Below are 27,255 nucleotides of genomic sequence, written 5' to 3' on the forward strand. Positions count from 1 at the left end.
GGAGTGGTGGGAAGAAGGAGACACACCTCACAGCAATACTGTTAGTAAGGCCAAGCTGTATTTTGTTTCTTTTTTGTATGTGCATGAATTCACTTGTGCATTTTTCATGCCTGTGCAAATGTGCATGCATGTGAGTGCACATGTACTTAGAGAACAAAGGATGAACCTAGAGTGTTCATTCTCTAGACACCCTGAGTTTCTTTTAGACAGGGTCTCTCCCTGAGACCTAGGGGGTCACTGATCAGGCTAGCCAGGAAGTCTTGCTTCTTTTCCCATTGTTGGGATAAATACTCTGACAAAAGCAACTTAATACAGAAAGAGTTTATTCTGGCTCTATCTTTGGTCTATCTTTGCAGGGAATTCAAGGCCAGAGGAGCTTGAAGCATCTGTTCATATTGAATCTAAAATCGGGGACTGGAGATTGATGAGTTTGCATTGCTGCTTAGCTCCTCACCTTTTTACTTTTTTTTTTTTTTATATGTATGTGGCTTTTGCCTACTTGTATGTCAGCACCCAAGGGGGCCAGAAGAGAGTGTTGGATCCTCTAGAACTGGAATTACAGACAGTTGTGAGCCACCATGTGGGTGCTGGGAATGAAACCCAAGTCCTCTGGAAGAATGGTAAGTACATTTTTAACTGCTCTGCCATCTCTCCAGCTTCCTTACTTAGAGTCCAGGACCCCAGCCAGCATATGGTACCTCTCAAAGTAAGAGGGTCTGTCTTTCCACCACAATGAATGCAAACAAGATAATTTTCCAGGGATCGGAGACTTGAAGATATGGCTCACCAGCTAAGAGTGGTAGCTCCCAGCCTGGTGTGGTGGTATACACCTTCAATCCTAGCACTCAGGAGACAGGCTAGTGGATCTCTATGAGTTCAAGGCCGACCTGGTCTAAAGAGCAAATTCCAGAACAGGTAAGGCTGTTACACAGAGAAACCCTGTCTTGAAAAACTACACACATACACACACAAAAGAGTGCATGCTGCTATTACAGATTACAGATAACCTGAATGTGGTTCCCAGCACCCACATCAGGCAGCTCAGGACTGCCTCCAACTCCAACTTCAGGGAATCTGATGCAGTCTTCTGGCCTCCAGGGGCATCTGAACTCATATATGGCACACCCCTACACAGATACGCTTAAATAAAAACAAACACATACACACAGATAATGCTTTTTAAAAGATAATCCTCCATAGACATGCTTAGAGACCTATGTCCCAGGTGATTCTAGATTCTGTCAAATGGATGATTATCATGACCATCACAGCTGACTAGCACCAGCAAGGGCTAGAGAGCTGCCTGCCTGCCTGTCTTCCCAGTACTGGGATTACAACCATGGGCCACCATGCCCAGTTTTTTTTTGTTTTTTTTTTTTTTTTTAAATCAGGGAACTGAGGATTGAACTCAGATCTTCATACTTGCACAGCAAGCTTTTTACCAACTGAGCCATATCCTCAGCTCCTATTTTGTTTGTTTTTGAGAACAGAGTTTTAGGTAGTCCAGGATGGCCTTGAACTCACTGTGTAGCTGAAGATGATCTTGAGCTCTGTTCCTCCTAGCTCCACCTCCCAGGTGCTCACACATTAGTGGGTACTGCCATACCCGGCTTAACAAAGCCTAATTTCCACACCCTTCACAGAGTGTCCAACCTCTCAATCTGGCCCCATCGAGGCCGCAGCCCACAGAGGATGGCTTGAGAGTTCATGGTCTTTGGAGGTTCATGGCTAACAAGCCAAAACTTTCTGAATGAAATTCCCTGCCCATCTGATTTTCCAATTTTTGCCCAAAGCAGCTGACTCTGTCTTTACCTTCCTTCTGGGGGAGTCTTTGAGTCAAAGAAACGTTTATTAAAAGTCATCATATGTTCTGTAGAGTGGTCAGGGGAATCCCAAAATGAGTAAGATGGTTTCCAGTTCTGGAGGGAGACAGAGGCACTACCTAGAGGGTCTCTGTTCAATTTGGCCAGTGATTCTTGGGCCAGGCTCTGATCTGAGAATTGAAGCCAAGCTATATGAGAAACCAATAGCCCCGCCTCCAACTCAGGAACCCCTGGCACCTGCAGGTAAAACTCCCAGCCTGCCTGGAGCGGTGTCCCTACACCTCTCTACGGTTCAGCTGGTACCACTGTAGCTAACGGAGAAGGAGGTCAAAGGGCGCCACGTAAGGGGGAAGCGCTCACTCTTATTACCTCCTACTCCCCCCTCTTCCTCTACGTGGGCAATCCCAGCTTAGCTGTGAGCTCCGAAGGCCAGAAGGCCCCCTACTTTTACCTACCTGGTGTGAGGCAGAACTCCAGGCTTCTGACTCAAAGCTGCTGGAAGACAGAATAAATGCAAGCTCTGAGTGAAGCCGGGCACTCTATGAAGAGCTTCAGAAATACATAGTTGGTTGGTCAAATTAGTCCCAGATAAAATCCCAGATAATGCAAAATAATGAGTTCAGAACAACTTTATCTAAAAAGAGAGGGTCTGTCTTTAAAAACCAGGAAGAAAAGTAAGGCAAAGAGGACAGGCTAGGGCGAAAAGGGAAGGGAGGAAGCCCTCATATTTGTTGTCAAAGAAAATCATAGCTTAAGAAAATCCTAGCGGTCCCATTTTCCCACCAGGGCCTGGTCCTGTCCCTCATCCTCTAAGGTGGCCCAGTATTTATTGAGCAGGTCTTCTGAGCTGGGGAGACAAGCCCCGCTACCCACACTTCTCCCTCTCCACGCTTAAGTCAATTCCTGCATCCCCATTCTCACCACACAGTCCAGGGCCCTTAGCCTTCCTTGTCCCGTATTTGAGTTTGCTGAGTTAAGGGAGGGAAGAGGTTTCCTAGCCTCTAGTCTGCCTGCAGCCCATCCCAACGCCCCCACCCCCCAACCCCATACCAGGGGTTCTGTCTCCGCTACCCTACCCTCGGGACTGGTCCCAGGCAGGTTATACAACTCAAAGCCCCTATCCAATGTGCCTCCTGAAACAACCTCAAACCTAGCTGTTTCACCCCCGTCCCCCCGAACCCCTGCCCAAGAGCACCCTGCAAAGCCCACCACGCTTGGGCCTGCAGCGCCCTGGCCCCTGGGTGCCGGTGGCGGCGGGAGCTGCCAGCTTTTTGGAATTCCTAATCGCTCCTGGCCCCGGTGATTGGCTGTTCAGCTCTGACCCCACTTGGGCAGCCGCCTGGTTGGATAAAAAGGGAATCTCCTTGGGGCTCCAGAGCATTAGACACCGGAGGGGGCACCTGGGACCAACTTCGCGAAGCGGGGAGCCCGGCGGGGGGGTTGGGGGAGCAAAAGACCCGCGGCCTCAGCCCCTCCAAAGAACCGGGAGATGACGGGGAAAGCAGGGGAAACGCTGAGCAAGCCCAAATCCGAGACAGTGGCCAAGAGTACCTCGGGGGGCGCCCCGGCCAGGTGCACAGGGTTCGGCATCCAAGAGATCCTAGGCTTAAACAAGGAGCCTCCCAGCTCCCACCCACGGGCTGCCCTCGACGGCCTGGCCCCCGGGCACTTGCTGGCTGCGCGTTCGGTACTCAGCCCGGCAGGAGTGGGCGGCATGGGGCTGCTGGGACCCGGGGGGCTTCCCGGCTTCTACGCGCAGCCCACCTTCCTGGAAGTGCTGTCCGATCCGCAGAGCGTCCACTTGCAACCTCTAGGCAGAGCGTCGGGGCCACTGGACACCAGCCAGACGGCCAGCTCGGGTAGGTGAGGGCGAGGCTGCTAGCCTGCCACACTGCTTGGGAGAGCCGCAGCCTGGAGCCGTTGGCTCTCGCCTGCGGGCCGCGACCTCCCTCGGGAGGAAAAGTTCGTGCAGGCCAACAAATCTGAGTCCAGGCCTAGAATCAGAGGGTCCGGCCATCGGCCGGGGCTCAGGGGTTTCAGGTTCAGCTTGTCCGACCCCTGCTCAGTTCCTGTGGACTAGTGTCTGGCCCCGCTCGATCGCATCTCTGGATTAGGGCCCCACTGGATGCAGGGCTCGGGGTGGTTGAGCCCTTGCCGCATCATCTCCCAGGGAGCTAGCTGGAGGACCCCAGCTCTGCTGTTCCCTATGGCCCGGGCCTTAGGCAGGACCGGAGCCTGAAGCCCACGGAGCGCTAGTGGGACAGGAAAGAGGGACCGGCCGTGGCGCTTAACCCTGTGTCCAAAGTTGTTCCCCTTTCCTCCCCTCTTCTCCTTCCCAAAGCCCCGCTTCGCTCGCTGAGGTCCGATTTCCTTTCCCTACGAACTGGGAAAATAAAGTCACCATGGCACCCTGTATTGGATTCCGATTTTTCTCTGGATCAGGGACCCTGGATGAGTTTCCTTTCGCCCTTTTAGGGCCACTTGGCTGGTGGTGTGTTCTAGCTCGCCGGCTCTCGATAATTTCCCTGATTTTTTGTGTCATTGTTTATTATGTATTAAATATAGAAGGACAACGAAAAGTGGCTCATCGCAGGCTCTCCGCACTCCCACAGAAAAACATCTTGTGGGTGCCACCAAAAAAGACAGCGAACCCGCAGTCCCCAGATCTTTCCAGCGCCCCAGCTCCACCAACAAGTCTCCATTCCTTAGGTCAACTTTTCGACCTGGGACCTGGGCATAGCTGTTGCCACAGGGCAGAGCTAGGGGTTGAGAGCAGCAACCCGGGCCCCTGAAACCTCAGTGCCTGCCTCACTCTCCTTCGCCCCTGCCTGCCAGAGCCCCTGGGCCTTTGCCTTTCTTGCAACGAAATGTGTTCAAAAGCTCGGGTTTCAGAAGTGGACAGACCCGGGGAGGGCCAGCCTGGGCTTAGGGATGGGGCCGGTCGTCCAGGCCGGGAAGGGCTTGGTGGAGACCACAGGCCCGCGCGGCTCCCGAGGCTCACCGTTTTCTGCCGCTCTGCGGAGCGCACTCCCATTCCGCCTCCTGCCTCTCCGCCCGCTTTTCAGATTCCGAAGATGTCTCCTCCAGTGACCGAAAATTGTCCAAATCGGCTTTAAACCAGACCAAGAAACGCAAGAAGCGGCGACACAGGTAAGGGCCGCACATTTCTTTCCCGCCCCCATCCCCAGCTTCCTTCTCCCGGGTCGGTTCATCCAGATTTTGTTCTCTGCGGATCGCAGATGTGAGGGCCCTGGGCTGCACCGGGGCAAAGACACCTGCGTGGTTTGCTGGAACCTGCCCTGGGGTCCCAGCACCCGGTAAGGGTGACTATCAGCCTGGGCAGCCACACCATTTCGGGTTTTCTCCTTGTGCTTGAGAAAGGAAAGACCAGCTGGGGCCAGACCTAGCTGGAGAGGCGTTGGCGGCTCCAGATCCCTGCACGGACCGGGTCCAAGAGCCACAGAGTCAGTGGAGAGCTGATAGACTCCCACGTCCCGCAGGAGCCAGATCCGTGCTACCTGGGCCCTGGGCGCCCCGATCCTCTTACACTGCCCCTGTCTGGTCCAGTTTTCTGTTGCGATCCCTTCACCCCCAACCCAAGTCCAGTGACAGCAGCTCGGCTGGACCTTTGCTTTCGGCCTCTGCTCGTTTATGCTTTCGTGAGTGGTCTGTCTGGTTCCACCCGCGGAGCCCGGAGCGGGATGGCATGCATTGGTGTACAGACTGAGGAGAGTTGGTCAGCTCCAGGGATACTCTTCTGGCCTCCCGGGGCACCATGTGTGCATACTAATAAGCAGACTCATACGCATATTTGTAATGTGAAAAAAATGTCTTTAAATAGACTTTGTGTGTCCAACGCTAAAATTCAATGGGTCTGTTCTAAGAAGTATGCTCCCTCCCTTCACTCCGGCCAGGGCGGGGTGAGGGTGGGGGTCAGACTCACGTTCGTTTCAGCGTCAACACTAATTCGTTCCTAGTGGAAATCTTAAGGCGATTTTTTAAGCAAAGGAAGGTGAGGGGCACAAAACACTGAGGTTCTGGGAGTGCGGTCCCCAGTACTGTCCCTGCACTCCCCGGAAGGCCAGTTTCTTCACGTTTCTCTCTGTCGTGACCCAAGTGGGGAGGCCACGGGGGGGGGGGGCGTGTAGCTCTCTGGCTTGTGGTCTTGTCTCTTAGCCTGTGCTTCGTCCCTCCCACCCTGGTCCCCTGCTTCTCAGCGTCCTGAATTTCCCTAGTCTCCTCAACCCCCAAGGGTCGTTACTCTCTTTCCTGAACTTCAGCTTGGGTCTCTGCGAGGGGTTGGAGAACCTCATTTCATTCCCTACAGGCAGCGGGCTGGCTTTAGTTCAGTTTGTTTTATTCCTTTAAAATTTTCTGTTTGTTAGTGTTACGTGTGCATGTGATGGGGGTGAGGGTTAGGGAATTCGCGTTGGCCATGGAACCATACCTGATGGTCTGAGGACAACTTTGTGGAGTTAATTCTGTTCACCTTTTTGTGGTTCCAGGGATTCTACTCTCTAAGGTCTTTAAGGTTGGGCTACAAGTGCCTTTACCTTAATGTTTAGCCATCTGGCCAGCCCAGTTTATTTTAAACGTATTTTTTTATTAGTCCAGCCACTGATCTTATTTAAAAAATCATCCAACAAATATTAAAGCATTACCCATGCATCTGTGTCCCTTCTGGGATGCGGTCAACATGGTGGGAGGACCCTGCTCCTGTCCTGGGGGTGGCTTAGAGCACGCTGGAAAGAGCATTCTCCAAGCTCTGGGAAATGCTGAGAAGGTATAAGGGTACCTCACTCAGCTGCCTATGTAAAAACAAGCAAGGTTGCCTTAATTCCAAGTCCCTTCATTTCCAACCATTCTAATAGAGGAACATTTTGGGTTTTGGTGGATTGGTGGCCGGGTATATCAGCTCACCAGTATCAGAGAGCTAGCTACTCTGGGTTTCTTTCTATTTCTGGTGCTTGAAGGTAGCAGATAACTGGAAAGAAGAATGGCTACAGATGCGGGGGAAATGGTGGGATCTATAGAAAACAAAACAGTCATTTGACGATTTTGAGGAAGAGTTCTTGGAATCGGGCGATGAGAGCTGGGCTTCAGGAAACAAACCAGTTTCAGCAGGACTTGGGAGGTAGACCTGGCTGGGGTGAAGGGCAGTGGTGCAGGGTTCTGGGATTTTGTTCTTGGGAAAACTACAGATCCTCTTGCAAGAAATCCTCGGCTCTGCCTCAGCCAGGAGCAGAGTTTGGGGTCACTGGGTGGGGGGGAGGGTCTTTCCTGAAAGACCAGCTCTGAGGTAGTAAGGGGGGAAGCTTGGGGGAAGCTTGGGGAATTTAAAGTCTCTCTCTCTCTCTCTCTCTCTCTCCCTCCCTTCCTCTCCCTCCCTCCCTCTTCTGTCTGTATTTCCTTCTTTCTTACTTCCTTAGTTTTTAGTTTGTTTTTGTCTTTCTTCCTGCAAAGTAATCCTGACTAGTAGCACAGAGCAGTCCCCACCACACCAGAATTTTGTTTCTTGAATGGAACTCTTCCAAGTACAGAAAGGCTCTTAATAATGGTCCACAGTCAGCTCCCTTCTTGGGCTTTGGCCAGGCCACACCAGTTGTGCCCCTAAGTTTTCCTAGTTTTAAAAGGGACTTGCATATTTCAATTGATTTTATTTTGGTGATCTACTCAAGGGATCTCCAGCAAGTAAAGAGAGAAATGGAGAACTGCAGATCTTCAGAATCCTGAAGAATTAACTTGTCTCTTTCTTGTTGTTTTGTTTTGAGATAGGGTCTCACTGTGTAGTCCTGGCTAGCCTGATTATACCACACTGGCCTCTAACTCACAGAAACCTACCTGCTTCTGCTTCTGTGCTAGAAGAAAGGCATCACCATCGCACCCAGTCTGTGAATTAACTTTTCATGTACATAGGATTCCACATATTGCCATCAAGAGGATAAAATAATTTAAAAGCAAACTAGTCATTTTCTATAAAGAGCACAGCCTTCCTCTCTCATACACCCATTATAATATCCCTGGGGATATTGAAGTCCATATTAACTCAAGAAATGGGGTTATATGTACACTTCTTTGCGCTGGGGAGGGGAAGGGCACAACAGAGAGATAGTCTGCAACTAAGCCCTGTGCTGGTTCCAGGGTCCAAATCTCAGAGGGCCAAGAAGGGACATGCCACTTTTTACAAGTTCTGTTTGTAGAAACTGGACCTGTTGTTTTGTGAGGGTATAAGATAAAGGCCAGGCAAATGCAGCAATGTAAAACCCGTGGAGAGTTTGCATCTGTAGGTGGGTGGTTCCTAGTTTACTCTAAAGGGGAGGGTATGAGCCCATTAATATTGGAGGTTTGTTATGTGTGAAGGAATGTAGCTTTTGTCAGCTTTTTGTTGTTTTGTTTTGTTTTTTGAGACAGGGTCTCTCTACATAGGCTGCCCTGGAACTTACTGGCTATGTAGACCAGGCTGGCATTGAACTCACAGATCACCCCCTGCTTCTGTCTCCTTAGTGCTGGGATTAAAGATTTATAATCTCTTTAAATGGCCCAGTGGGAACCATTGGGGGGGAGGTAGGAGAGGGGATCAGTACATCCTCACGTTTACCTCTGAGAAGTTGAATCTGTGTGGTGGGTCTCGATGGTACAGAGAAAGGGCAGGTGCAGAGGATGGAGGGATGGAGGTAGGGGGACGGGTCAGAGGTGCGTGCGTCCCCATTCTCACTGGGCAAAGGCTGAAAGTGAAGCTGCATTCAGTCTTTGAGGGACCTCCTCTTTGGCTTTTCAAGGAGGAAGACTGACTTTCAATCTTCTAGAATTTTCTTCTTAACACACTTCCCCCCACACCAGTGTTTCTAGAAAGATTCTGAGTGAAATGTCACTGAAGCTAAAGTAATGCCCTCCACCGGGATAATGTGCAGCCTCTGCCCTGGAGAGAGGCTAGAGGGTCAGCAATGTCTGTGAATGTGTGTTCATGATGTGTGTGTGTGTTGTGTGTGTGTTAGTGAGCAGGGGAGGGGGTGGGGGAGGGAGGGAGGGAGAGAGAGAGGGGAAATGGAGAGAGAGAGGAGATGATTGTCACCAAGGCACAGGAGAGAGAAATCCAGCCTTCTCCAGGGTAGGCTCCTCCAAGTTTCCAGGGTTCTGAGTTCTGATCTTGCTCCCTTAGGACAATCTTTACCTCCTACCAGCTAGAGGAGCTGGAGAAGGCATTCAATGAAGCCCACTACCCAGATGTCTATGCCCGGGAGATGCTGGCCATGAAAACAGAGCTGCCAGAAGACAGGATACAGGTAACAGCTGCTGGCCTCTCCTACCACCTGGAAACATCTCTGTCCAACCGTCTATGCCCTTCCCTGGGGGATGGATCATTTGCCAATGACCCTGTCCTCAGTAAAAAGAGTTTATTTAAGTTTATTCAGCTGACAGGCATTCACTGACTACCTGCCATGTAAGTGGACTATGGGTGGACAAGAAACTCGGGAGATATGTCCTGCCAGCTCTTGTAAGCAGTAGGCTTCCTGGGCTGGGGCTAAAGTTCAGTGGTGGTGTGCTTTACCTAGTATGAGTGAAGTCTCAGATTCTATTCCCAGGCACTGCAAAAACCAAATTAAACCCAAAGGAACAAAATGCAGATGGTAGGTTTCCTGAGAGTAGGTTGTAGAGACCATGAGGAGATGGTGATGAGAGATAGAGTTGATGGGGGCAGGGGCACCCTGAGCTTCTGAGCAAGGCTGTCATAGCACATGGCTGTTTTAAGACCAGAGGTAGGACCAGGTCACCCTGGGTGGCTGAGAAGGGGAGGCTGGCTTTGCCTCTACCCAGCTCTGCTTCCCCTCTCTCCTCCCCCTGAAGAAGCATCTCCCCTTTTCCTATCCCTGCTCACCACCCAGCTGCACCCTGTGCTCCTGTCATGACGGAGCTCCTGTTCATTGCTTCTTCCTGGACTGGCCCAGAACGTGGCTGAGGGACACACGCCCTCTAGTGGGACTCATCAAGCCCCTTCTCCTCTCCTGGGTGGTTGTGTGGTATAACCAGACACTTTTCTGGATTGGTGTGTCCTTCTGTGGTAGAAGTGGAGGTGGAGGGAGGCACCCAGCCACAACATCTTCCCCAGCTCAGAAACCCCAGGATATAGGAACACTGTGAAGCCAGAGAATTGAGTGGGTTGGGGGAGTATTTCCAGAAGAGCCAATTCCATGTAGATTTTAGCCTTAAATGAAAGCTGCCCCTGGAAGGACCAGAGGATGGATTCCTGCTGCTACAGAACTGGGGTGGAAGTTGGAGGCAGAGACAGGCAGATCTCTGTGAGTTCAAGGCCAGCCTGGTCCATAGAGTTTCAATACAGGCTCCAAAGCTACAGAGAAACTATCTCGAAAAACAAAACAAAAGAGAAAGAGCAAGAGAGAAAACTGGTGTGGAGGGGTGGATGTTGGGGGTGGAGATCAGGTCCTGACTTCTGATGCTATTACCTGCCCAGCATCTTCCTTTCTGGAGGGTCTTTCTGTCACCAGGTGCTTGGTGGAGGAGAGCGTCCCAGGCATTCTAGAGAAGGAAGCAGAGGTTATGGGTTGGTCAGACTAGAGAACCAGATACTGGAAATGAGTCCAGGAGCTGTTTTTCCAGCAGAGATTTCCTTTCACTAGAAGTCAGTTCAGAATTTCATCTCAGGCTTTAGACATCGACACTAACAATAAGCTCAATTATCCATAAGCAGCTTATGCTTATCTATGGAGACCTGGGGCTGTTTGTTCTCACCCAGTTGTGTCCTAGAGGGGGTGACCTGGGTGTTGACTCTGACTTGTTTATGTGTGCACACATGTACATGGGGTTTGGGATGTGCTCTGTAAGCCAAGGTCTGGTTTGTCTAGTCATCTCCTTCTGGCCTTCATTAGCAACAAGTTGGCCATTGCAAGCAGCTTCGAGGCTATTGTTGACAGGCCCGCATTTCACTGCTCATTAGTAAGAAGAGCCTGTCTGGCTGGAATGCTGTCTACTCTCTGGCTGTGGTGTGGTGGGCAGGGCCACTGGAAGACAGAACCTCCCAGTAACTGCACTGCAAATGCCCCCAACAGGCACAGGTTAGCTTCATTGAGTCACCTGGGGGTTGTCTATAGGGAGGGGTTGGAGGTCACCATAACCAGCACAGGGAGAGGTGGCTGACTACGGATGGGTGGATAGAGGAGAGATGAGACCAGTCTTGCCAATCTTCTGGGCACCACATAGCTAAGTGCTGCCCCCTTCAGGAGAAATTTTCATATGCCAAGTGTGTATACAGGCAAAGCAAGGTGAGACAGGGCTGGTGACACTGATTCCAGACTCCTGGGTTCACAGCCAGGCATCTCCTCCCAAGGCCTCCTTGTACTCATTGAATTGGAGTGGACAGACACCCCCCCCCGCCCCATCTTCAGATACAACAGGCTGCATGTGAACAGAGTTCAGAGCAGTGAGGGACGTGTGTCCCTGCTCACTCAGAGTCAGCTCTGCTCTCATTAAATCTTGGTGATAAGTGGCAGGCTAGAGACCAATAGCTTCGTTAGAATGGGGGAAACGAAGGTTGACAGCTCCCTATGGGCAATAGCTAGTAACTGAGGGATGTAAGACTGGAAGATGGCTCTCAAAAGCCACCCTCTGCCTTGGGCTTCTTGTGTTTGAAGAACAAAGGTGATTTGAGGTCAGGCGTAGAGTCTGATAGGTGGGACTAATACATCCGAAGATGGGCCCTACCACTTCAGCATCATCCCGTGCCTGCTCCAACGATGGGTGAGCTGTGGGCTGTGTGTGTGTGTGTGTGTGCGTGTGTGTGTGTGTGTGTGCACGTGTGTGTGTGTGCACGTGTGTGTGTGCACGTGTGTGTGCACGTGTGTGTGCACGTGTGTGTGTGCACGTGTGTTGTGCACTGTGTGTGTGCACGTGTGTGTGTGTGTGTGTGTGTGTGTGTGTGTGTACAGATGCGAAGCTTAGCTCTTGCTCCTCCCTCCAAGCCAAGCAAACTGGTGGTTTGGCCGAGGCCCCGCCCAGTCTGAAGATAACACTAGGCAGGTTGAGGCCCCGCCCATTCTGAAGACAACACTAGGCATACCTACTTCTGTCTTTGTTTCATTGCCAGCAAGTCACAGGCTGAGCCCCATATGACTCATCTGTAAAGGTAATAGTAAGGTTTCCCCAAATTCTTACCCTGCTGATGGGATTGGATCTGGGTTACTAAATACTCACCATGACCTAGGTATTCAGGACCTGGCATGCCTTGTGGCATTTCATCCTTCACCACCAGATAAGTCTGGTGTTAATTTCATACCCATTTTCTGGATGAAGAAACTGAGGAGTTGGAAGGTAAAAGGCTAGGATTCAGAACCCAATTTAACTGTTATCCCATGAGGTGAAATAACACTATCTATACAAGTGTAATTAGGGCAAATGGCCTCACTAGGCAGCTCTGAGCTGGGAATGTAGGGATGTGGTGCATGCTGGGAAAAGAAAAGATTCTAAGTTACCACATAGACTTGGACATAGGGTTCTCTTTACGTGTCATATTTAGAATATACGTTCTGGAAGCCTCTTCAAGACGTCAGTCCTGGAGAATAGAAAATGGATTTCCAGACTAATCTTATTTTCTCTGAGGTCACATGTTCCTAGAATTGTGAGAGAGGGCTACATACATACTTTCTGGATTTTGGTTTTTGGTTTTGGTGCTAGGAATGGGACCTGGGGCTGTGCCCATACTTGGCAAGAGCCCTGCCACGGGACTCCCTTATCCCTGCTTCTGTGTTTTTTACTGTGTTTCACACTGTGTGCACAGTGTCTGCAGAGGCCAAAAGAGGGTGTTGGAGCCCCTGGAACTGGAGTTACAGACAGTTGTGAGCCACCACGTGGGTGCTGGGAAGAAAACCCAGGTCCTCTGCAGGAGCAGCCAGTGTCCTCAGTCACTGAGCCAGCTCTCCAGCCCCTCCGGCCCTCTTTTAAAATGTACATTTTTTTTTCTTCCTTAAGATTTGATTTTTATTCTCAACTTGTGTGTGTGCATGTGGAGGTGAGGAGCACGCACTCAGTCATGTTCCCAGAGACCAGAGGGGTGCCAGGTGTCCTACCCTACGGCTGCATGTCTTACTTCCTCCACATAGGGTTTCCCTGAGTTTGGAGCTAGACCTGGCGAGCAGCCAGCCTCAGCATTCCTTCTGCCTCAACCTCCCAAGGGCTAGGATTGTAGACAGGCAAGTGCTGCACCAGGCCTGGCTTTATTTTCATGATTACTCTGTTATTGCTCTTAACAAAAGATTGTTCACAACAAAAGACACCCTTCTTAGAGAAAAGCAAACTTGCAATGTAGATGGACAGTCTCACACTGCTCTTAGCAACTTGTTGTGTGGGGAAAGACACGTATGGGTTATCTGCCTAGCATTATTCCACGTTGGCTTTTAGTTGTTTTATTTTAATTTTTAGACCTGGTCAGCTAGGTGGTGGTGGTGCACACCTTTAATCCCAGCACTCGAGAGGCAGAAGCAGGTGGATCTCTATGAGTTCAAGACTAACCTGGTCTACAAAAGCTAGTTCCAGGACAGCCTCCAAAGCCACAGGGAAACCCTGTCTCAAAAAAAAAAAAAAAAAAAAAAAAAAAAAAAAAAAAGATTTTTAGACCTGGCTTTGCTATATCCAAAGATGGACTGAAACTTGAAATCCTCTTGCCTTATCTCCTGAGTGCTGGGATGTATCTCCACACCCAGCTACCACTTAAGACTTCTAACATTTTCTTGACTGGAGACCACTTCATAACAAGCATGGTTGAGGCTAAGCATGGGGGCCCATATGTGATCCTAGCATTTGGGAGGATAAGCCAGGAGGAGCTAGAGTTCCACTGTAACCTAAATTCCATCGTCATGACCAGCCTTGGAAACACAGTGAGACTGTCCATCCCATCCACAAAGTTCGATTCCAGAAGTTCAAGGTAGCTGTCCTGGTGGGGAAGGCTTTGTAGGGTCCTGGCTTGGTATGCTTATTGGTATTTATTTTATGTATATAAATGTTTTGCCTGCATATAGGTCTGTGCACCATGTGCCCTCATAGGGTGGATTCCCTGGAACTGGGGTTTTAGTTGGTTATGAGCTACCAATTGGATACTGCGAATGGAACTCAAATCTTCTTTAAGAACAATAGGGAATGGAGAGATGGCTCAGCAGTTAAGAGCACTGGCTACTCTTCCAGATGTCCTGAGTTCAATTCCCAACAACCATATGGTGGCTCACAACCATCCGTAATGAGTTATGGTGCTGTACATAATAAATAAATAAATCTTTTTAAAAAGACATTAAAAAAAAAAAAAAGAACAAGTGCTCTTAACTGCCTAGTCATGTCTCCATTTCCATAGTTATTAATTTTACAGTGCTTGGGATTGACCCCATGGCTTTGTGCATTCACAGACAACTTTTTAGAATAACCTTGTGGCACCCATAGATCCGGATTTAGCTGGTGTGGAGTAGAACCTTGGTGTCTGTGTTTTAAACCTCTCCAGGTCGTTGCTCTTGTGAGCAGTCAGTATAAAAACATCGAGTCCCAGGCTTAGGACAGGACTGTAAGTGGAAGATGGTGACGGGGTGGGGTGGGGTGGGAGGAGATGGGGGATGGGGGAGAGGGGGTTGGGGGTCAAGAAGGAAGGAACTTGTCATGCTAGACAGAAAGATGCTGCTTGCAGATTCCCAGAAATGTGTGCAGAGCTGCCCCTAGTGGGCATCAAAGACCATGACAAACTTGATCTTTGAGCCTTAAGCTGGGTGCTCTGGAAGAAGTCTAAGGCAGGAAAATTTCTGTAAGGTAAGATGACCACCATGAGTTAGAGGCCATCCATGGCTACATGCCATATTTCAAAAAGCCAAAAAAAAAAAAAAAAAAAGCAAGATGGGGGCTATACACCTTAATTGCAGGGCTCAGGGAGAGGCAGGTGGGTCTCTGGGAGTTCTGGGCCAGCCTGGTCTACGTAGGAAGTTTCAGATCAGCCACAGCTATATGCTGAGGCTCCGTTTCAAAGAAAAGGGCATTGTGACACACGCCTTTAATCCCAGCAGCTCTCTGAGTTCAAGGCCAGCCTAATGATCTACAGAGTAAGTTCCAGGACAGTCAGGGCTACACAGAGAAATCCTGTAAATAAATTATCAAACAAACAAATAAAGGAGTTATAGTCTGGGATACCTGAGACCCTGCCTCAAAACAAATTTGCCCCCTACACACATGCATATTCGAATGTACGAACACTCTCACATTCACATGCATCCACAGATGAGCACATGTTCTCACACATACACACATGTTCACACACACACACAATGCTGAGTGGCTGTGGAATGTTAGATCATGTTAGCAACAATCCCAAATTCATCAGCTCCTGATCAGAGAAGAGGCTGGGTGAATGTGATCGATGCTGCCACACAGCCATAAAGCCAGACATAAAGGCAGGTAACAAGCCTGGAAGACAGACACCTGGGTGTGGTGGTCCATGGCAGGCACTTGGGAGGCTGAGGCCAGGAGACAGAGTTTAAGGCCTTGGGTTGGAAATGCCACTCAGTTGGCAGAGAGCTTGCCTAACTTGCACAGGCTCAGGTTCAATTCCCAGCATCACATAACCAGGGCTGGGGGTTTGTGACTGTGATCCTAGCACTGGATAGGTAGAGGCTGGCTGGTCAAATGTTCAGCTACATCATGATTTTGAGGCTATCCAGTGATGACATGAGATCTGGTCTCAAGCAACAACAGTGAAAATAAACCAGGGGTCTGGAAAGATGGCTCAGCAGTTAAGAGCACTGGCTGCTCTTTCAGAGGACCCAGGGTTCAGTTCCAAGCACCCACAAGGTGGCTCATAACTGCCTATTACTATTTCAGGGGATCCAACCTTCTCTTCTGCATCTTCTGGTCTTGAGGGACATACCACATACACACATGCAGGTGCACACACACACACACACACACACACACACACACACACACACACACCTACCTAAAAAAACAAAGCAGAGCTGGGCGGTGGTAGCATACATCTTTGAACCCAGCACTCAGGAGGCAGAGGCAGGTGGATCTCTGTGAGTTCAGGGCCAAACTGGTCTACAGAGCAAGACCAGGACAGCCAGGACTGTTACACAGAGAAAGCCTTGTCTTCAAAACAAAACAAAACAAAACCAAAGCAGGATTATTTTAAGCCAACCTACATAGCAAGAACTTGTCTCAAAGAAAAGCAAAACCTGCAGAGTGTGGTAGCTCATGCCTATAATGGGAGCATTTGGTATGTAGAGACAGAGAGACTAGGGGTTTGAGGTTACCCTCAGCTGCCTGGGGAGTTCAAGGTCAACCTGAGCTATCAGAGTCTTATCTAAAACAAAACAAGCAAAAGGTAAAGTCCAGGTAGCAAAGTGGATAAATATTCGAACGCATCTGTCCTGAAAAATGTCACCTTTAGAGGGGTGATCCTGGAAGGAGCCCTGGGCTGTGTCCTGTGGGGACACTAGGGTGGGGCTGTAAGGTGGGACCTATGTGAGGGGGCAGGAACAAGAGGAGTCCCGGGGCACAGCTATAGCTACTGGCCCTGGTCACTTACGAAGTGGGAGAAAGACTTGGTAGGGCTGCCTGGCTGGCGTCACAGCATCCATATGGTGATGAGTCCTTCCTCAGGCTGTTCACCTGGATGTCACAGGTACCCTCAGCTAGTTGGAACGACAACTTCACCGGCTGCTGACAGCTAGCTAGAGGCCACCTGAATGCTGAGAGCTGCAGGGACCTCCTCCGAGGGGATGTGTACCTGGAAACCCAGTCTCCTTCCCAAAGCCCCAAAGCCTCCCAGCAAGCCTTTGCTGGGGACTCCAAACTTGGTGGCCATTTGTGTCACTTTGGGACCCTTGTCAGGGACTCTATAAGATGGGGCTCTGGTCCTCCCTGGGACCAGATTTCCACAATAGAGGAGCTGTCTTTTTTAGATAGTAGAACATTGGGATACTCCAGTGATTCTTGGGGGCTTCTCAGAACAAAGTCAAAAAAAGGGGGGCTGCTATGAACTCTGCAGGGTGGGAAGCAGGAGGAGGGCCACTTTCTGGGACTCTAAAGCTGGGGCCAAAAAGTGGCTTTGTCACGTAGCACTGTGGTCCATCAAGTGTCAGGCTGGTTCTGTCTAGTTCTTGCTACTTGCCAGCAATTCCCCACAGGCTACTTTGTTTAATTTTCCCCAGCAAGCTTGCCAGTGGTTGGTAACATAGGGCATTTGAGAAGCCAGGAGCTCTCCAAGTGGATGTGCGCTGACCTCAGCAGCGGCCACAGGCAGAGCAGCAATCTCCAGTGTAGACACAATGAGATGTAGACACATCTGAACCAGCTCTGGACAGGACAGGTTCTGCATGTTTGCTGCTGTTTGAGTCTTGACTTTACTGGAAATGTAGAGTTTCAGCATGATCTGTTTGGATCTTCAGATGCCACCAGGGAAGCTGGAGGTTGTCTGTATTAAAGCATGACAGTCCAGCCTGGAGATAGATCAGCAGCTAAGAGCCTCTGCTTTGGCAGGAACGCCTGGCTTCAGTTCCAACACCCATATCAGATGGCTCTCAACCCCTTGTAACTCCAGGCCCAGGGAATCCGATGTCTGCTGGTCTCTACGGCCACTTGCATGCACATGGTACATGTGCAAACAAGCAGGCATGCACACACACGTACACACAAATTAAAAAAGAAAGGAAAGCCTTAGGTTTGAGATGTGGCTTGATGATGGAACATGTGTAAGTCCCAGGTTCCATCCCGATGTGGGGCAGGGAGATTATAGCCTGGAAGTTAGTTAGCTTTCCTTTTTCTACCTTCAATTGCACTCACTGTCATCTGTAAGTCCAGCTTTGCTAGAGGACAAGTGTAGGAGGTCAGAGGGACAGGTAATGCTATTGATTAACCTGCCCTTTAGGCAGACACCCATTGATTTTTCTGTGTCTCCTTTTAAGTAATAATAGCCAGCAATTATTGAACACCATCTGTATGACAAGCACTGATTTTAGGGATTTTCACTTATTTCATTTAATCTTCAAATAACTCTGAAATGTAAGCACATGTGTCCTTTGTTGTCCAAGGGGTTTAGTTCTAGCTTTTCTTGTCAGGAATGCTTAAGTCCCTTATATACAGTGACAGAGATGGTGATGTAGTTCAATGGCAAAGCCCCTGCCTAGTATGTTAGTGACTTCTATTATTACCATGCAAAAAAAGAAAGCATAGAATTTGTAAATAATGTTATGTACATATGTACATCCTCATGTATGCTTTAAACCATCTGTTAATTATAATATCTAATTGATATAAATTCTATGTAAATAGTTGTTACACTATGTAGTTTTGGGGAAAAAGCACATACATGTAGGACCTGGGTGAGGGCTCAGCAGATAAATGTTTCCTTTGCAAGCAAGTCTGAGTTCTGATACCCAATACTGTATGTAAACCTGGTGTGGGGCATACACATGTGACCCTAGATTTGAGAGGTATAAAGTTCACTGGCAGCCAGGCTGGTCAATCAGTGAGCTCCAGATTCACTGACAGACTGCCTCAAAAAAGAAGGTCCTGAAGAGCAATCAAGGAAGGCAGCTTGACCTCCCATATGTACATACACACATTCATAGACCACACACACACACACACACACACACACACACACACACACCTGTACATGTTTTTTTTTTTTTTTTCAAATAGATTTGTCCACAGTTGTTGAGCCCACTGACATGGACACAGAAGGTCCATTGCATTTGTTTGTTTGTTTGAAAAACCTAAGAGCATTGATGGAGAGATGACTCAGAGATTAAGAGCACTGGCTGTTTTTCCAGAGGTCCTGAATTCAATTCGCAGAAACCACACAGTGGCTCACAACCATCTGTAATGAGATCTGGTGCCCTCTTCTGGTGTGCAGGCATACACGCAGACAGAACACTATACATAATAAATAATGATCACATGGCCCCTTTCAGTTCTGACTGCTTTTGGCTGAGATCACGTGTAGTAATTTTCCAGAGAGTTTAAATTAATTTAATCTATGTGGATGGGAGTTTTGCCTCTGTATTCGTCTGTGCACCACATGTGGGCCTGGTGCTCACAGAGTCCAAAAGAGAGTTCTAGATCTCCTGAAGTTACAGACAGTTGTGAGCTGCCATGTGGGTGCTGGGAACAGAACCTGGGTCTCCTGGAAGAGCAGTACTCTTAAGCCCTGAGCCATCTCTCCAGCCCAAGTGTAGTGAGGTTTTTGCTCACTACAAGTGTAGTAACTTTCAAGCTCTACACACACACTGGTTGCTTCCATCAAGACAAGAGACACGGAGTAATGAAAATGGCACTCAAATCCTTTACCCACTTCCCTCCAAGGCAGTCATCATTTTGATGCCAGCTGCCCTAAAACAAAATCGTTTTGGCTGTCCAGGTTTCCTCCGTAAATTGGAGCCACATCTGGTCTTCACAGAGAGCCAGGCATTCCAGGAACTCATAATTGAGGGTCCAGGTTCAAGCCACCAGCTGGCAGCATGTTCTCCTGGGAGAGTGTCCTGGGCAAAAGCTGATCTCCACAGTAGTGATTCATTTGCCAGAGGGGAACCAGGAAAGGGGATTCTGTTCATGAACCCAAGACGAATGTGCAAGCCTGCACCCCGTTTAGTTCCTAAAATATTCTTCCCACCTGGCAGGCCCACCTCACCTCTAGCACTTTCTGGACCATCCTGGGGCGCACCTTCCGTGGAGGGCAGCCAGGAGTGTTTTGTTATCTTCACACTCCACACGCCTTCTCCAGAATCCCTCAGTCTAAACCGTGCTGGAAAGGGAAAGGTCTTTAATGATTTTCAGCATCAAAACTCATTTGGTGGCAAACCCAGACTAGACCTTGTGCAGTTCACGCATGTCTCTTAGTGTGGGTGTGGATGTGTTTGGCTGCAGAAATGGTGGATACGATTATGTGATGCTCCAGGGACAGACTGGCATTAACATGTGGTACATGTGTCCTTCCTTTCTTCTCAGTTTTTGAGACAAGGTCTTATTTGACCCGCTGGTCTTAAACTTCCTATGTAGCCGAGGCTGGCCTTGAACTCCTTATCCATCTGCCTCTACCTCCCAAGTGCTGAGATTACAGGTCTGTGCCTCCATGACCGGCTATATATACTTCCTCCAAAGATTTGTTTTTAATTCTGTGTGTGCCGGTGCCTGGGTAGGCTGTGAAAGAACAGTGAATCCTCTGCAGCTAAAGTTACAGGAGGGTGTGAGCCATTCAGTGTGGGTACTGGGAACTGAACTCAGGTCCTCTGAAGGAGCAGTCCTCTCTCCAATCCAGGCTATATAAGTTTCTAAACTCCCAGATATCCTCTGGCTGCACATGACCTCAATGACTCCCCAAGCACCATGTTCCTGCTGGACTGGCCGTCTCCTGGCCTGGGGCACATGGCTTGTTTCCATTCATATTTTTGGTGGGTGGAATCTGTCGCTGGCTTTTTACTCTGTCTCGTCTAAGGGGTTGAGGACGCTGGGAGTCACTTATTCTTGTATACAGGTTAGACCTTTTAGATTTTGTCTCTGCTGGGAGAAGGAAATTTGGAACAAGTGGGTACTTTGTAGATGGGGACCAAGTGTGAATAGATGGGGGACAGAATAAGACGAGTCCCAGACATTCTCAGATAGAGCAGACAGTAGCAGACAACCCAAAGAACAGGCAGGTGGATAGAAGTGGGGAGGACCTAAACACAGAGTGAGGCCAGGCAGGACAAATAGATGGCTCATAACGCTGATGCACAGAGGACAGCCATCTAGTGGCCATCACTGTTGTTGTTTTTGTTTTTTCCCAAGATTTGTTTATTTGTTATGCATCCAGTGTTCTGGAAGAGGGCACCAGCTCTCATTACAGATGGTTGTGAGCTACCATGTAGTTGCTGGGAATTGAATTCAGAACCTCTGGAAGAGCAGCCAAGAACCTCTGGAAGAGCAGCCAGTGCTCTTAACTTCTGAGCCATCTCTCTAGCCTCTAGTGAGCATCACTTTATATGAACTCCCCCCCACCAAGTTTCCCAAAGCGATGGGGCACCAGGAGGAGGTCTTGTATCCTTTGCTCCCCAGATCTAAACAGAAACTACAGATTCCAATAGGTGGGGTATGGCAAAAGTGTGACTCTATGGAAAGTGCCACCCACCACCCAAGAAGGGTCCAGCAATGGCTTTCTAATCACTTTTTTGATCACTGCGAGGTCGGGGGGCTTCTGAGGGATGTTCCCATTTTGGTTTTATTTCTTTAATTTGTTTGTTTGTTTTTGAGACAGTCTCACTATATAATCATGGCTGGCCTAGAACTCACTCTGTAGACCAGGCTGGGCTCAAACTCAGCAAGATCCACCTGCCTCTTTCTATCCAATGCTGGGATTAAAGATGTGTACCACTGCATCCGGCCCTTTCCTATTTTTAAAGACTCCTGGTTATTTGCAAAGAGGTCCCTAAACATGGCTATATGGATTAACTTAAAGGCGTGAAGGGTGAGGTCTTTCTCAGCTGGGAGAGAGCTTCCCAGTAGCTCACCTAACTGGATCAGTAGCTCCAGGAGCGCCCCCTGCTGGGTGTGGCCCGCTCAACTCCAGACTGTGCGGTTAAGGAATGATAAGCGCTTAATGCGCCACCTGGCGGCGATGGCGGGAAGCGCCAGTGAGCCAGGCCTCCAGAGCCGCGTGTCCGAGCCTTGGCTCCTGGCTGCCCAGGCAGCAAGGGGTTAAGCTGTCAACCGCACGAAGTTAAACAGGTGTCAAAGGCGCCCCATATATCTGCAGATTGAAATCAAATTCTTTGCCGTATAAAAAGATAAATTACCCAGGCGCTGCCGCGCGTCCCACTCATCACGCCAGCGCCAGACGGCAAGCAATTTTTTTTTTTTAATGTGCTAACGACCTAATCAAGCAATCAAGTCGGAGAAGATTGCAGAGTGACCGGGGCAGCCATCTGCCGGCGAGCCCCGCATTCATTTCTGCGCCCCCGCACCGGGTGGGGGCCGGGGAGGGAGCTGCCGGCGGGAAGTGGGGGAAAAATCCTAAACAAATTAACACCCAATTTTCCTCGTCTAATTAGTTAAATGAGAAGTGTTTGGGGTCCCTCGGGGAGGGGGAGCAGCTCACGGTGAGGCGATCACTGCCTCCCCAGCATTAATTAGTGCGGGTCAATGCTGCGGCTCCCGGGAGAGAAGCTGCTTTAATTTCCCGTGATATTTCAGTGCCTGAGGCCCATCGATTCAAACTGAAATTAACTTATTTTTCAATCAGCCTAGGGCTGCCCCTGGGGGTGACTCTTCTTTTGCCGCCTCCTGAAGAATAGAGCAGGAGCAATTTTTCATCAAAAGCTGATACCTTGGCCGCCCAGGGCGGGGGAGGGGCCCGCAGGGAAGGGCGGGGGCGCCAGAGGCGAGTGAATGGAAGGCGCCCAGGAAACTGCCTTTCTGTTCCTAGTTTCTTATCCTGTGGTCAATATGGGACCAGAAATGCCCAGGGCCTTCCAGGCCCACCAGTTTCCCCCAAGAGAGCTTTGAGGATGGATAAGTCCAGGGAAACTGGGTTCTCTCAGCTGCTGGTCTCAGGAAGGCTGCTTGGGGGAGGCGAGACACCCTGATCCCCTGAATAGGGCTGGATGCTTGGATTTCCTCCTGGAAGCTCCCTGCAGTGGGATTGGGGGATATAGCTCAGTGATAGAGTGCTTACCTAGCATGGGGAAAGCTCTGAGTTCCATCTCCAATGCTACAGATGATGGTGATGATGATGGTGATGAGGCTGCAGCTGCAGACACCCCCAGGGGATCCCAGTGTCATTCATACTCAGCCCATATCAATCTGAGGCCAAATATTCCATCTTTAGGATGTCACTTACAAAAAACCCCTCTGCTTCCTCCTCCCTACTGGTCTTTGCCCCAGTGCTCTAGAGAGCATTCCTGACCCAGGAATGTCACCCACCTTTCCAAAATACCACTCAAAGTTAGGCCTGAAATGGTGGGCAGCAAAGTGTGGGGGGGGGCTATGGTGGCTCAGTTGGGACAGGTCAGGAAACATGGCAGGATCAGTATTCAAGAAGTCTGCTACCTGCTGCCAGACCCCCAGACTCCTGGATGGTGACACCTCCAAGCGTACCCACTATTCTGGGCCCCACAGACTCACATTCTTGTACTCTTCCTGGACTGTGGCAGATCACAGGGACAGGGATTTTCTCTTAAAAGAAAGAAATCTTATTTAATATGCATGGGTGTGTATTTAATGTGTATGAGTATTTCACCTGTATGTATCTTGTGTGCCTGGTATCAGCAAAGGCCAGGAGGGGGTGTCAGACCCCTGGAATTGGAGTTACTGAAGGTTGTGAATACATGTGGGTGCTGGGAATCAAACCTGGGTCCTCTGGAAGAGCAACTAATGTTGCTAACCACTGAGCTATCTCTCTAGTCCCTGGAATTTGTCCTTTTGCAGACCAGAGGGTCTATTACAGGAATGGCCTGTGGGTTGGACAGCTATGAATGTGACCCAACATGAAAGTATAAACTTAATTAAAACATGATAAGGTGAGTTGAGAGATGGCTCAGTGGTTAAGAGCACTGGCTGCTGAATTCAATTCCCAGGAACCACGTGGTGGCTCACAACCATCTATAATGAGATCTGGTGCCCTCTTCTGGCCTGAAGCCATACATGCAGGCATAACACTGTATAGTAGTAAATAAATAAATCTTTAAAAAAAAAAAGATAAAGTTTAGGTTTTTTGGGGGGGCATTGAGACAGAGTTTTTCTGTGTAGCCTTGGCTGTTTTGGAACTCATTCTGGCCTTGAACTCACAGAGATCCACCTGTCTCTGCCTCCTGAGTGCTGGGATTAAAGGCATGCACTACCACCACATAGCTGGCTTTTATATTTTTATTTAAATTTGACTGTTTAAATCTGTCTAGCCAGAATTTCATAGATAATACTGTCCTTTTGCAAAGTCAGGAGGCAGGACACACCTGTACACGGAAGGTGTGATCATTTGCAAGGCCTTGACATTGCACTGACATCCTAGCTGCAAACTGAGAACCATACTAGATCCTGCCCACCTGCAGAGCCTTGTCTGGAAGTGTGCTTAGCCTATCTTCCCAGAAGGACTTTGATTTAAAACAGCAAATAGACCCATTTTGCCCATGGGCCTCTTGATGCCATCCTCCCTGGGTTAGACATCTCGGGGACTCCAGGCGTTAGATGAACTAGGTTAAGAACCACCTTTGAGGCAGGCAGGGGTAAGGGCATCGGGCCTAGACTTCCTCAGAGCACGGCTGTGACCATTTCTCTGCACCTGCCAGGTGTGGTTCCAGAACCGCAGAGCCAAGTGGAGGAAGAGAGAAAAATGTTGGGGCAGGAGCAGCGTCATGGCCGAGTATGGGCTCTATGGCGCCATGGTGCGGCACTCCATCCCCCTGCCTGAGTCCATCCTCAAGTCTGCCAAGGATGGCATCATGGACTCCTGTGCCCCGTGGTTGCTGGGTAAGAGCCCGCGCCCTCCTTGGGGGCCCCGCCCCTGTGGTGAGGAGAGTGGGCTCCCTGGGGGTGGGGTGGGGTGGGGAACTGAACCCTATGTGGGGAGACCTGGGCCGCAGTGACCCAATGGGAGATAGGTCTTCCAAGCACACCATCCTTTGCACCTACCTAGGGTGTCAAGACTCCCATTCTGGAATCAGTGGCTTCTTTTGTCCCGCGGAGAGGACGTGAACTTTGCCCTAGACTTTGTATTCCTTTCTCCCTGACTAAAAATGGGCTTATAGTGAATTACATAATCTCCCTTTGTGGGTTAAGGGGACTCCCATGTCCCTTTGGCCACCTCTCTTGTTTTGCCCAAGGGCTTCTTTGCCCCAAACCTCCCCATCTGCCATCTCCCATCATCTGTCATCCGGGACCTGTGACAAAGGGAAAAGGGGAGGTGCCCTGAAGGGACAAGGCAGGTTGGGGGGAGGGGTGCTCAAGCCCAAGGGTTGGGTGTAGAGAACTCTGCTCAAGGCCTGGTTCCCAGTTGGTGCCTGGAATTGCGTCCCCACCAGCCACCTTCTCAGCCCCTGGCCCTGGTCCGGTTGTGGGACTTAACTGTGGTATGTGAAGAAAGGGTTTCTGCCCCTCCTTAATTCTGGCCTCTCTCTATCTTTGCCGTTTTCAGTTCAAGATGGCTTTCCCAGGCGCTTTTCTAAACCCGAATACCAACAATTCTTTTTAGGGATGCATAAAAAGTCGCTGGAGGCAGCAGCTGAGTCGGGAAGGAAGCCCGAGGTGGAACGGCAGCCCCTGCCCAAGCTCGACAAGATGGAGCAGGAGGAAAGGGCCCCGGATGCCCAGGCGGCCATCTCCCAGGAAGAACTGAGGGAGAACAGCATTGCCGCCCTCCGAGCCAAAGCTCAAGAGCACAGCACCAAGGTTCTGGGGACTGTATCCGGGCCGGACAGCCTGGCCAGGAACGCTGAGAAGCCAGAAGAGGAGGAAGCCATGGACGAGGGCAGGCCAGCAGAGCAGCTCAGTCCGCCACAGCTGGAGGACATGGCCTAGGTCAGGAGGAGCTGGCTCTGGAGCCAGACTCTGCTCCTCTCGGGGCCTGTGGTGCAGGGAATTCTCTCCAAGGCAAGGTCAGGCCTGGCCTCTGTCTCCCTTTCCTACACCACAGGCCCTCGGTTACCCCATCAATCCTAGGCACAGGCCAGTTCTGGCCGCAGCATTGGACCGTGCTGAGACATCGTACTCCTGACTTTATCATCCTCTTCCTCGTCCTAACAGCCTGCCTCTGGAGCCTTCTTGCCACCCCTAACATCAAGGTCCTGCCACTCTTCCTTGGTGACTCTTGGTTGTCCAAGCCTACCCCTTGCTCTCTGCTCTCTAGTGTTCCTTTCCAGCTCATCTCCTTATGGACTCCGCCAGCCCATGTCTAAAGCCTGTTGCTGTACGCCCACAGCCTGGCACAGCAGTGACTGGTACATCAGCTCTGGCGTCCTGAACACCCCAGGTCCCCTCCCGCTCCATCTGTTCCTTCTAGCAGGCCTGGACCTTGGGTCCTGCTATGTGAATATATTGTTCTGCTGGTCCATGTGTAACCTCTGCATCTTCTGCCCTACCACACTGATGGGCAGATTCAAGACTAAACAGGGCAAGTCTCAGACTGGGGTTCTCCCCGACCCTGTCTCATGCCGTGCTATGATCATCCTCGGGCGCTTTCTCATACCCAGCTTGCCCTATAGGTTCCTTCCTTGCAGAGGTGGGCAAGACCAATAGGTGTCAATATATAGGCCCTGCACCCTGTGGGAGGAGCCACTTCTAGCCAATGCTGTGGCTCAAACCCTTACCCAGAGCTCTTGCACCCTGGGGCCTGTGTTTCTGAAGCATTTTGCCTCTTCTGCCTATGACTTTAATCTGCTGTTTAAGGCTTCCTTCTGCTAGAGTGTCTTGTAGCCCAGTGGTTCTCAACCTTCCTAATGCTACAGCCCTTTAATACAGTTTTTCATGTGGTGGTGACGCCCCCCCAACCATAAAACTATTTTGTTGTTACTTCACAAGTGTAATGTTGGTTCTGTGATGAATTGTAATGTAAATATCTGACCTGCAGGATATCTGAAATGTGACCCCGTGAGGGGTTGTGACCCACAGGTTGAGAACCTCTCTCGTGGCCTATTGGTTCATATGCTCCTGCTTTGGAGAAATATGGTCCAGCTTGAAGGCCACAAAACCGGCCTCACCTTGACCTAGGCATTCCTAAAAGGCCAAACCTAAAGTAAGCCTGGGCTATGCATATGTATCATGGGTGTGTGGCAAGGAAGGTTCAGGGAAAAGCTCATAGGAAAACAAGGCAGGAGGCCAGTGAAAAATCCTACACTGAGCTGCAGGCACGCATGGCTTCACAGGAGCTATTATGCCCAGAAGCATGTCCGTAGAGAAGAGCGGCGTTGGGCTAGGAGACTAAGGGGAGCTGTCCAAACTGATGGGCTCTCCACAGGCGTCCCTCCTCCCATCTTTACCGTGGTAACAGGTGCACACAGCCTATGGCGTCCTCTGCCCCCCCCCATGGATTCCCAGGCCAACCACAAGGCCCCCTTCAGCCTGTGAAGTTAGGCATCCCACCCTCCTATGCAGGGACTGCTTCACAAGAAAGGCCTGAGACGGGGAGTTGTGATTTTCAATCTGTTTTGACAGTTGGTTTCTTTCTTCCTTTCGTTCACAGAACGCTCCCGCTTCCACGTTCTTGTCTTCTTCCGGGCTGAGATGTTAAACTCTAGCCCTGGTGTGTAAATAATGTACATTGCGTGAGAAGGAAGAAACTGGATATTGAGGTGTTCGAAACATTGAACTGTCATAACTTTTAGGTATTCAAAGCATAATTTCCATGCTGTTTTCTGTAAAGACACAAGCAAGAATAAAATTCATGCACAGACTGCTGGAAATGAACCCAGGAGCCCTCTCTAGGTGG

At 49.9% G+C, this 27,255-nt stretch overlaps 1 protein-coding gene across 1 annotated transcript; it reads left to right on the top strand.

Annotated features, from left to right (window-relative positions):
• The first annotated feature begins 3,312 nt into the window (after positions 1-3,312).
• Positions 3,313-25,390, top strand: Vsx2 (visual system homeobox 2). Its single transcript, XM_051196168.1, has 5 exons — positions 3,313-3,682; positions 4,889-4,973; positions 8,983-9,106; positions 24,122-24,302; positions 24,967-25,390. The coding sequence occupies exons 1-5, from the start codon at positions 3,313-3,315 to the stop codon at positions 25,347-25,349; spliced, it is 1,143 nt and encodes a 380-aa protein (XP_051052125.1). The 3' UTR covers positions 25,350-25,390.
• Positions 25,391-27,255: the final 1,865 nt, after the last annotated feature.

Source organism: Phodopus roborovskii, unplaced genomic scaffold (assembly GCF_943737965.1).
Source record: "Phodopus roborovskii unplaced genomic scaffold, PHOROB, whole genome shotgun sequence".
Taxonomy (NCBI): domain Eukaryota; kingdom Metazoa; phylum Chordata; class Mammalia; order Rodentia; family Cricetidae; genus Phodopus; species Phodopus roborovskii.

Bases quoted from the DNA above. Each gene is read 5' to 3' on its own strand.
- Vsx2 (XM_051196168.1), top strand. From the start codon at position 3,313: ATGACGGGGAAAGCAGGGGAAACGCTGAGCAAGCCCAAATCCGAGACA. The intron at 3,683-4,888 runs GTAGGTGAGGGC...CCCGCTTTTCAG, and splicing joins CAGCCAGACGGCCAGCTCGG to ATTCCGAAGATGTCTCCTCC. The intron at 4,974-8,982 runs GTAAGGGCCGCA...TTGCTCCCTTAG, and splicing joins CGCAAGAAGCGGCGACACAG to GACAATCTTTACCTCCTACC.